The sequence below is a fragment of the Electrophorus electricus genome, chromosome 3 (genome assembly GCF_041902795.1).
Source record: "Electrophorus electricus isolate QZ-2024a chromosome 3, ASM4190279v1, whole genome shotgun sequence".
NCBI lineage: Eukaryota > Metazoa > Chordata > Actinopteri > Gymnotiformes > Gymnotidae > Electrophorus > Electrophorus electricus.
Window position 1 is genome coordinate 39,533,436 of NC_137499.1, and position 11,876 is coordinate 39,545,311.

Sequence of the window (11,876 nt, forward strand, 5' to 3'; positions counted from 1 at the left end):
TTGCCTGTATGTCTCTCCAGCCTCCCTCTCTGCCTCCTCGGCCTCCCTCAGTTCCTGCCTACCTGCCTGCTTGCCTCCCCAGCCTTCCTCCCTCTTTCCACGCCAGCTTCCCAGCCTCCCTCCCTCCCTCCTCAGCCTCCCTCCGTCTCTCCCTACTGGCCTCCCTGCTTGCCGCACTCCCACCCCAGCCTCTCTAACTCCCTCCCTACCTGCTTGCCTCCCCAGCCTCCCTCCTTCTCTCCCTGATGGCCTCCCTTCCTCCCCTGCCTCCCTCACTCCCTCCCTGCTTGCTTGCCTGTATGCCTCTCCAGCCTCCCTCTCTGCCTCCTCGGCCTCCCTCAGTTCCTGCCTACTTGCCTGCTTTCCTCCCCAGCCTTCCTCCCTCTTTCCCTGCCAGCTTCCCAGCCTCCCTTGCTCCCTCCTCAGCCTCCCTCCCTCTCTCCCTACTGTCCTCCCTGCTTGCCGCACTCCCACCCCAGCCTCTCTCCCTCCCTCCCTACCTGTTTGCCTCCCCAGCCTCCCTCCTTCTCTCTCTGATGGCCTCCCTTCCTCCCCTGCCTCCCTCACTCCTCCCCTGCTTGCTTGCCTGTATGCCTCTTTAGCCTCCCTCTCTGCCTCCTCGGCCTCCCTCAGTTCCAGCCTACCTGCCTGCTTGCATGCCTGCCTGCCTCTGCAGCCTTCCTCCCTCCATTCCAACTTTCCTCCCTCTTTCCCTGCCTGCCTATCTGTCTGCCTCCCCAGCCCCACTCCCTCTATCCCTACCTGCCTCCCCAGCCTCTCTCCCTCCTTGCCTGCCTGCATGCGGACCTCCCAAGCCTGCCATCGCTGAGCTCAGTCACGCAGGACGTCCCGTTCCCCAGGTAAATATGCTGCATTAGAGTAACATTAACACAATGTAGGCAGGCTTATCAAGTTATTTCTCTGACTAAATGAAAATAAACATTGTGCAAACATCCTCTACTTTCATCCATTTTAGACAAGGATGGACAGACTGTTGCTCCAGCCAGCTTCAAGACTCATCGTCAGCCCCCAGCTGAAAGCTTCGTCTCATGTTTTCTGCGTAACGATGGAGAGTGAGCGTGGCAAGGGTGAATGCTTCACTGTGTCAGGCAGGCAGGGAGGGAGGCAGGCAGAGAGAAAGAAAGGGAGGGAAGGAGGCAGGAGACAGGAAGGGAGGGAGGGAGGAAGTATGGGGAGGCAGGCATACAGACAGATAGGCAAGGAGGGAGGGGAGCTGGGGAGTGAAGGAGAAAGGCAGGCAGTGAGGGAGGGAGGGTAGGGAAAGAGCAAGGGAGGAAGACTGGGGTTAGATTTGGCCAAATGAACAGCATGTATCATGAACCTCCGCGCGGAGTCTGGGTCTCCATGCTGCTCGTCCAGCCACATGTATCCACAGAGTCTCCCCAGAGTCTGTGTGTCTATTCAAATACTCTGGCCGTATGTATCCCCAGGCTCCATCCGGAGTCTGAGTCTCCATGCTGCTTGTCCAGTTGCATGTATTGACACTGTCTCCCTGGAGTCTGGGTCTCTATTCAAATCTTCCAGCTCCGGGTGTCCCCAGCCTCCACCAGGAGTCTGGGTCTCAATTCAAATCCTCTGGCTGTATGTATCCCCAGCCTCCATCTGGAATATGGGTCTCCATGCTGCTCATCCAGCCGCATGCATCCCCAGGGTCTCCTTGGAGTCTGGGTCTCCATTCAAACCTTCTGGCCGTATGTATCCCCAGCCTCCACCCAGAGTCTGGGACTCCATGCTGCTTGTCCAGCTGCATGTATCCCCAGTCTCTCCCTGGAGTCTGGGTCTCTATTCAAATCGTCCAGCTCTGGTTATACCCGGCCTCCACCCGGAGTCTGGGTCTCCATTCTAATTGTCCAGCCGCATGTATTCCCAGCCTTCCCCTGGAGTACGGGTCACATGTTGCTTGTCTGGCTGCATGTATCCCCAGCATCCTTCTCTTCCTACCACCCCAGCCTTCCCTCCCACCCTGTCTGCCTGCCTGCCGCACTCCCACCCCAGCCTCTCTCACTCCCTCCCTACCTGCTTGCCTTCTTGCCTGCCTGCTGGCCTCCCTTCCTCCCCTGCCTCCCTAGCCTTCCTCCCTCTATCCCTGCCAGCTTCCCAGTCTCCCTCCCTCTCTCCCTGCTGGCCTCCCTGCCTGCCGCACTCCCACCCCAGCCTCTCTCACTCCCTCCCTACATGCTTGCCTCCCAGCCTTCCTCCCTCCCCAGCTTCCCTCCCTCTCTCCCTGATGGCCTCCCTTCCTCCCCTGCCTCCCTCACTCCCCCCCCCTGCTTGCTTGCCTGTATGCCTCTTTAGCCTCCCTCTGTGCCTCCTCGGCCTCCCTCAGTTCCTGCCTACCTGCCTCCCCAGCTTCCCTCCCTCCCTCCCTCCCTCCCCGCTTGCATGCCTGCCTGCCTCTGCAGCCTTCCTCCCTCCATTCCTACCTCCCTCCCTCTTTCCCTGCATGCCTGTCTGTCTGCCTCCCCAGCCTTCCTCCTTGCCTGCCTGCCTGTCTCCCCAGCCTCTCTCCCTCCTTGCCTGCCTGCATGCGGAACTCCCAAGCCTGCCATCGCTGAGCTCAGTCACGCAGGATGTCCTGTTCCCCAGGTAAATATGCTGCATTAGAGTAACATTAATGCCATGCAGGCAGGCTTATCAGGTTATTTCTTTGACTAAATGAAAATGGACACTGTGCAACCATCCTCTACTTTCATCCATATTAGATGAGGATGGACAGATTGGCATCACTGTGCCCATCACAGATGAAGAGGAGGAAGAGGACTACACTCAGATCACTATGATCATGTGGCCTGAATTAAAACATGAAGCTTCAATAAAGCCAACTAAACCATTAAACTAAACCGTTTGATTGTACTACTACTACTACTAGTACTACTACTACTACTAATAATAATAATAATAAGTAAACTTTAGTTGTATAGGGCTTTTCAAAACTTCAGAACAAAATAGTACACACAAGATAAAAAACAGTACAAACATAATGGTAATGCAGTGGATAATAAAATCATAGAACATAAAACCTGATCAAATTGAGTACAATATAAACAGTGAAATAAAAGTTGCAAGATGGATAAAACTACACAGATTTACAATATAAAAAATATTTATGGTCCATGTAATTTTCAGATGCCCAAACTGATGGAGTTTGCAGATCTGCACTCTTCTAAACTATTTAGAATGAAACAGCTCAAAATCATTTATGACAAGCCCCACCCGGCAATCCCCACCCGCCAATCCTGCCTCTCTTCACATATACTCAGCAGCAGTATATGTGAAGCTCACGTCATATTAAATATATGTTTTTTTTTGTTTGTTTGTTTGTTTTTTTAATTAATTGACCGCCTTTATGCTTCTTCAGTGCTACAAGAGTCATGATTTACTAATGACTAGTTACAGGGGTGCATGTGCATGTGTGGTTTCTGCTGTATGGAAGCAGTTATGCATTTGGAACAACACCACGACTTTTAATTTAGCCTTCTTAAATGTGTCAGTGATGACAAGAACTGGTTGTCAGTGATGACAAGAACATTTCACCTTATATGTCTTGTTCAGTGGTGGTCAGGTTTCAGCCTTCCTTACTTTGGCCATATCTCTGAGTACTGAACACCTTGTACTTCTGGGCACTCCAGATAGGTTGCAGTTCTGGAATATGACAGCACTGGAGGATAATTGGTTCCTGGTCGCTGCACTTTTGATTCTTCTCAAATCTTTGGCAGTTAATTTCCGTCTTTTTTTCTCAACACGTTTCTTGCGACCCTGTTGACTATTTGCAACAAAACCTTTGAGGGTTCTGTGATCACGCCCCAACAGCTTAGCAATTTTAAGAGTGCTACATCCCTCTGAAACACTTTTTGCAATTTTTGACTTTTCAGAGTCAGTTAAATCTTTTTTGGCCCATTTTTGGCCCTGAAAATCTACACCCTGGTACTGATGTTAGGCAGTCAGACTTGTGTTCCTAATTCAAACTGTGACCTTTCATACTACATATTTGTAGCCAGTACCCATAAACCATTTTTGTAAGAAACACAGTGCTGTTAGCTTGATTAGTAGAGTGGGTATGATGTCAGCCAGAAGGACCGCCTGAAGACAGAGAGAAGAATTATAGCATATGACAGAACAGACACAATAATAGGTCTGTAAGCATACCAACACATCTTTACAATAAGCCAATTAACTTGCATCATGGCACAGTTCAAAAAAAGAAAATAACTAGCACATGTAATGACAGTGTGTTGATAAAACTATCAGGGTATGGGACACATACAGGATGCATCATTCGTTTCTGTGCATGCGAGAGACTTACTGCAGTTGACACAGGGTTGCAGTCATAGCGACTCGAGTTGCTGCTGTTTCCACTCTTTGTTTGCTGCAGACCTGGTGCTGGAGTCTACAAAATACACAGGGCAACACACTCAGCCAACTCAGCATGTACCCTCTGCTACCAGGCAACTTCATCAGCATTTATGGCATTTATCAGATGGCTCTTTTCCAGAACAGCTTACAAAAGTGCTTCAGTGCATTTCCTGTACAGATAGCCACACTGAGGTAGGCATTCAGTATGAGAAATTTTAGATGCCATTTATTAATTTTATTCTGGCAAATTAAATTATTTATTGTAATTGTGTGACAAGATCATTTTTCTGCAGGCAACTAGGCACACTGTAATACAGGCAGACAAGCATATACAGACCTATAATTTGCACGCACTGTTGTGTTCTGAGATTCCTGTTGTTTTAAAATGTCTTGGGCAGCACTCAGCATAACCACGTAGGCAAAGTTATTACACAGTCCCAGTAGCCCACACACACACACACACACACACATACACACACACACACAGAGAGAGAGAGAGAGAGAGAGAGAGAGAGAGAGAGAGAGAGAGAGAGAGAGAGAGAGAGAGAGGTAAAGGGTTGAGTTTACTCAAATATAATCAGTAATGTTCACATAACCAACAACACTCCCTCACACAAATTACTGCTTTCCTCATCCATTTAGTTAGCTAGCTAGTTATCTGACTAGTGGAACACACTAAACAAAATCGGCTTTGATTCCTCAACCGGTGTCAAGATCTGCTACCTAAGGACACATCATCAATCTCATGACACGTACCAGACAGTTCAGTTAGCTAGCTTGCTACTGTTTGGCTAAACATCAACTTACCAAACATAGCTAATGTTAGCTACTTACCCTCACTAACGGTATCAGGATCAGCATCAACACTCTCTGATATGTTCATGACAAATGCTGTAAAACCGATAACTGACACGTCTGACGGTGTTGATATCTAGCTACTGCTAACTAGCTAACCTAGTTATAGGTAAGAAATAGCTAAGCTACTTAATGTGAAATTCTGATTTCTTTGAGGAATTCAGTAAAGGTTAACGCCATAGATATGTAAGATGCTGGCATGCTCCATGAGACGGAAGATGTATATCTAAGCAGTCCCGAGGAGGACAATGAGCAGCCTTCAACATCTGAGGCAGGTAACTTTGGGTCATTTCGTGCCAAATCCCCTTAGGAGAAAAGGTTTCGTTAGTGAGGTCAGGTAAGATCATGTAGGTGTATGCCAGTGTTTTAGGTCTTTTTTCCCCAAAAATTGGGAATGAAAAAAGTCACAATTAGTATTTGTTTTCCTCACCAGGTCCACAAAGTTAGTGACGTTCAGGGGCCTTGTTCCCGTTCCAAAACGAGAGCGGGATCAGCATACGAGATAAACTGCCCACCGTCTACCTCACAAGTACAGAGCATATCAACTATATAAGCACATAGAAACCCAAATAATTAGTCTTTGACGAATTCACATATGTAATTATGGCATATTACTGAGTCAAAATAAGCTAAGGGATAGTTTCGCTTCTTTAAAATCAAAAAGCAAAATTGCTTTTCATTCTTCCTCTTTCTGTTATGAGCAACTCATAACAGTTCCGTATGTCAGGTATTCAAGCGCATGTGGCCTAGCAAAAGTAGGAACCCCTTGGAATGATCTGAAAATCTCAGGTAGTGTCTGTACTGAATAATAAATATTTATCAATAAGAATTTATACAGTCCAGTGATTTCCATCTTCAGCGTAGGGAGTGGCAGGCCATGGCGAAGGGCGGGCTGAAGACCAACCCTTCGCGTTGCCATGGCCACGTGTCTTTGTTTTGGTTTTGTCTCCTGCTTGCCATGTGAATGTGTTTCCCTCTCTAATGACCCAGAGTATTCGATCACTGCATCCACATGTTCCCTCTCGCAGTTTTATTAATCCTCTGATTTTATGAACTTCCCGGCCACACCGCTCTCCCTTCACTTCCTGACATTTCTCTTTGTTTCTCCAACGCTCGTGCGAATCAGACCAATTAGAATAAAGCAAGCTGATGCGGCCACGCCCACCACTGACGCAAGACCACAGCGGGGGAAAGTTCTGGACGGACCACGTTTTTTCTGTTGCTTTTACTCGAATGTCCTACTGAAACTAATCTAAGTAAAAACACGTTTAATGAATACCTTTTGTATACAGATTTATTGAACAATATAACATATACAGCAGTCCTTAAATGTGGGGAAATAGGAAACGTTACGTTGGCCCGGAATGACTGAAGTAATTTTATGATAAAGTAAAACATTTATTTATAGTCATTTACATAGCCTATGTGGTTCCGCTTTCCCATTTATGTCCCATTTTCCAACTTGTTTGGTTATTTGTTGGTATTGTCCCCTTTCAGACCATCCTGGATCTTTGTTTCATTTCTACGGACTAATTCGGTCTCAGAGACATCAGTAGTCTACAGTTGGACTGGCGGCGTCGCTGGCTGACTCGCGGTTGGTGAGCTCGCGCAATGGAGAAACCTCTAGAACTGTCGCGAGGTGAACGGGGGCGTTACCTGCTTGAATATAAAGCGCGAGCGGCAGCTCGTGGAAGACACAGCGTTCACGGACAGGTAACTAACGCACGAGCGAGGAGGAGTAAACCAACGGCTTTAACAGGGCAAGTTGAGTACAAAGGAGAGAAGAAGTCCTTTTACCCTGAAGAGATCTCCTCCATGGTCCTGGTGAAAATGAAGGAAACTGCAGAGGCCTACCTGGGTCAGAAGGTAACCAACGCTGTTATTACTGTACCTGCCTACTTCAATGACTCTCAGAGGCAAGCAACCAAATTTGCTGGTGCGATTGCTGGGCTGAACGTCCTAAGGATAATCAATGAGCCCACAGCTGCAGCGATCGCCTACGGCCTGGACAAAGGCAAGCAGGGAGAGCGCAATGTGCTGATCTTTGACTTAGGAGGGGGTACGTTCGATGTGTCCATCCTGACTATTGAAGATGGCATCTTTGAGGTGAAAGCAACAGCAGGAGACACACACCTGGGTGGGGAGGACTTTGACAACTGCCTGGTCAACCATTTTGTGGAGGAGTTTAAGAGGAAGTGCAAGAAGGACATCAGCCAGAACAAGCGTGCACTGAGGAGATTGCGCACAGCCTGTGAGAGGGCCAAGAGAACCCTGTCCTCCAGCTCTCAGGCAAGCATCGAGATCGACTCCCTGTATGAGGGCATTGACTTCTACACTTCTGTTACCAGAGCACGTTTTGAGGAGCTGTGCTCTGACCTGTTCAGGGGAACACTGAATCCTGTGGAGAAAGCCCTTAGAGATGCCAAAATGGACAAATCCCAGATCCATGACATTGTCTTGGTTGGAGGTGCTACGAGAATCCCCAAAATCCAGAAACTTTTGCAGCCTTTCTTCAACGGCAAAGAGTTGAACAAAAGCATCAATCCAGATGAGGCAGTGGCTTCCGGTGCCGCAGTTCAGGCTGCCATCTTAATGGGCGACACATCTGGAAATGTCCAGGACCTGTTGCTGCTGAATGTGGCCCCGCTGTCTCTGGGCATGGAGACCGCAGGTGGAGTCATGACCGCTCTCATCAATGGCAACACCACCATCCCCACCAAGCAGACCCAGATCTTCAGCACATATGCAGACAACCAGCCCGGTGTTCTGATCCAGGTTTACGAAGGTGAAAGAGCCATGACAAAAGACAACAACCTGCTGGGGAAGTTTGAGCTGACGGGCCTCCCACCTGCACCTCGAGGAGTCCCTCAGATTGAGGTGACCTTTGACATTGACGCCAATGGCATTTTGAATGTGTCGGCAGTGGACAAAAGCACTGGCAAAGTGAACAAGATCACCATCACCAACGATAAGGGCAGGCTGAGCAAGGAGGAGATTGAGAGGATGGTGCAGGTTGCAGACAAATATAAGGCAGAGGATGACCTGCAGAGAGAGAAGATTGCTGCTAAGAACACTCTGGAGTCCTATGCCTTTAACATGAAGAACAGTGTGGAAGATGAGAACTTGAAGAACAACATCAGTGAGGATGACAAGAAGAAAGTCATTGAGAGGTGCAACCAAGCCATCATGTGGCTGGAGAACAACCAGCTGGCTGAAAAGGAGGAGTACGTACATCAGTTGAAGGAGCTGGAGAAGGTGTGCAACCCCATCATCGCCAAACTGTACCATGGAGGGATGCCAGCTGGAAGCTGTGGAGCTCAGGCCCGTGCCCGCTCAGGGGCCGGCACCCAGGGGCCCACTATTGAAGAGGTCGATTAGGGACGTGAACTTCTTGTATGGACTCAGAGTGCTCTTTTTGAATTAGTTTCTCCTGAAGAAAATGTTGTTGCCTGTATTGTTCAGTTGTGCTTCACAGCATGTGGAGAATTAGCTGATGTGGACAATAGCATCTTTTGTCATTGCTAGTGCATTAATAACGTTTAGAACCTTGTAACACTATCAATATGTGAGATTTGTCATTACAATGTTTTTCCAGTGAAACATTTTACAAAAAGGTAAATATTACGGTGTTGTAAATATTCATCTAAATATATTTTGATATTTATTGTTAATAAAATGATCTGGACAAAATGGCTTAAATTTGTGGTCTTGACAGTCCATAATGTAATCTTTCTTATGAAAATAAATATATTAAGAAGAAAAACTAAGGAAACATAAAAAACATTTTTAGCTTTTTGAGCTCCTGAAATCTAATTAAATAAATGTAATTAAACTGAAATGGTGTGTTAGTCCTACAAATACTCAGCAGCACTATATGTGAAGCTCACATCACATTAAATTGTATACCTTTTTTTTTTTTCATAATTGACCCCTTTTTTGTTTCATCAGTGCTAGAAGGCATGATTTACTAATCACTATAGTTACAGGGGTGCATGTGTATGTGTGGTTTCTGCTGTACAATATACAATATAAAAAGAAGGAAAAACTTTATATTCACCGTATATAAAAGATAATAAATAATACTGGATTCTGTTATATTTTGTATGTAAAGTATAATAATAATGTAAAGATGCCCAAACAGAACACGTATTGCATCTGAGACAGAAAGTGCAGACTGCACCTGGAATCCACCAGAGCCAAACTGTAATGTGGACATTGTGTGGTCCAACTGTGGCCATGCAGATGATGATCATGACCAAGGTAACTACTGTCATCCACTGCTTGAGGCTCACCTAACTTGGTGGTAAGCTACCATCAGACAGTATGCTTGCAGATGTAAATGCAGCAATAAGCACAATACCAACAACCTGTATAACTGAAACCAACAAACTGGTATATACCACTGCTATAGTTATGCTCAAGATCCTAGGATACAGTATACAAGCAACAGGCCACTTCCTCTGTGCCCCTTGAAATCGGAAACTTCAAACCAAGATAAAGCCAACTCGAAGTCAGCAAAATGACAGATCTTCAGAAGGGCATAAAGATCAAAGGTGGGGCCTGGTTACAGAAGAAATACAATGGGTGGCCCATAACTTAAGATCTAGTCTGGTAAACAAAGATCAAGAGGTCAAAAGAGAGGTCAAGACGCTTTTTATTGTCTTAGTAGCTATAAACATACAAATATAAATAATGTTCTTCCAGGACCGTGGGGAGAGAGACCCTGAGGACCTTTTCGGCTGTTCATTCTATTCTCCTCGGGGTTTTGCCATCTGAGACAGAGCAATTCCCAAACCAGGTAGTGAAGCAGCTGCTCAGGATGCGCTCTATTGTAGAACATGGTGAGGATAGTGGTAGGGGGATGAGCTAGAAGTAGGAATTACTGCTGGGTTTTCTTGGCTATGGAGCTGGTTTTGAGGGTCCAGGTGAGGTTCTCTGCTAGGTGGACACCAATGAACTTGGTGCTTGTGATGATTTCCACAAAGGAGCTGATATTGATATTGACTGGATATTGATATTGACTGGAGATTGATCACCATGTACTTTCCTAAAGTCATCCACCATCTCTTTAGTTTTTTCCACATTCAGAGACAGTTTCTTGACTTTGCCACTGCACTTCCTCTCTGTATGCTGACTCATCATCCCGCTGATGAGACCCCCCACAGGCCTGTCATCAGTGAACTTGATGACGTGGTTCAAGCTGTGCATCTCTGCAGTTTTGGGTCAGCAAAGTGAACAACAGTGGACTGAGCACACAACACTATGGGTAACAGTGTTCAGTGTAGTGGTGCTGGAGACATTGATCCTGATCCAGACTGATGGGGATTTCCCAGTCAGAACAGCATTCTAACGTATGTGTCTTTTTGTTCAGATGGATAAGGGTCAGAGGAAGAGTTGGAGCAATTGCATCATCTGTTGAATGGCTGGGATGATATGGGAACTGTAGATAAACAACACTGGTGTGCAGTCTGTGGAGATACACAAAAGAAGAGACAGCCAAAAAGTAATGGCCTTGTTTGGGTTGGGTCCTTGCCTGAGCCTGGGTGGGTTGGCTGGCCCAGGGTGGTGGCCAGGTCCCCGCATATATTTAATACTAGTTCTGGTTGAAGCTCTGTTGTGTCAGTGCCTGACTGTATGTGCCCTTTTGGAGCCAAGCCAACATCATTATTTCTCATTAACATCACGTAGACTAGCATTAAGGTTCCGTTTCTTGTCCAGCATTAATGTTACTTGTCCTGTAATAGAATTGTAGAGAGAACAGGAACACATGAGCATCAGCTAGAGAAGTGCTGTTACGCAAAAAAAAGAAAAAAAAGCCAAATAATAAAATGTAGACGTGCCGGTCCTGCGTACCAGTGAGTACCGGCCTACTTTGAGCTCTGAGTAGGAGAGACTGTTGGGGTGGCACCGATGAAGATGAAGAGGAGGACAGCAGTGATGAGCTTGATCAGTGAATAGTGATGAGATACTGATGCTTTACCATACAAAAGATGGAAAAGGAACCTATGTCAGAGAAACCAGGTATAGGTTACACTGAACATTCTGCATGCCTAAACAAAAAATATTTCATTGGGGGCTTCTTTTGGGTAAGACATTTTGTTGTTATTTCTAGATTTCATTTGCTGTTACATGTACCAGCACATGGGTGCCCATGGGTTTGTGTCCACAGGTGCAGACTGTGGAAAAGGGGGGTGATGACTTCCCTTTAAAGAGCTGGCCCCGGGTCCATGAAGATTGGCTTCATTCTCTTTTCAGACAGGAACTATGTCTCCTGGGAGCCCACATGCTCTTTTGGTCTCTCTCATAATAGAAATTTATTGTGCTAGGCATTTCTGATTAGCATTTGACATTTTTTGTTGATCTGCAGAACACATAACATGTATAACCATTAATTGTTCATCAGTGGGTTTATAACATTTTATAAGTATTAATTGTTCATCAGTGGGTTTATAACATTTTATAACCATTAACTGTTCATCGGCCATTCCAGATTCTTGAACAGCACTCAGTATATTAGACTGTTCTCTAGTGCTTTCTGGAATCATCTAGCAGTTGGTGACATTTGCATGCACCAGATGTTTGTGTGCCAAGTTGTTTGAATAATGCAAACAACAAACAACTCTTAGCACCCAATGTTACACTATTAC

General features: G+C 46.2%; 1 protein-coding gene across 1 annotated transcript; it reads left to right on the plus strand.

Moving 5' to 3' along the window:
- The first annotated feature begins 6,996 nt into the window (after window positions 1-6,996).
- On the plus strand, window positions 6,997-8,749 carry LOC145653831 (heat shock 70 kDa protein-like). Its single transcript, XM_081708190.1, has one exon. It carries the CDS (start codon window positions 7,045-7,047, stop codon window positions 8,605-8,607), a length of 1,563 nt encoding a protein of 520 aa, XP_081564316.1. The 5' UTR covers window positions 6,997-7,044; the 3' UTR covers window positions 8,608-8,749.
- The last annotated feature ends 3,127 nt before the right edge of the window (window positions 8,750-11,876 follow it).

Coding starts and splice junctions, on each gene's coding strand:
- LOC145653831 (XM_081708190.1), top strand. CDS start 7,045: ATGGTCCTGGTGAAAATGAAGGAAACTGCAGAGGCCTACCTGGGTCAG.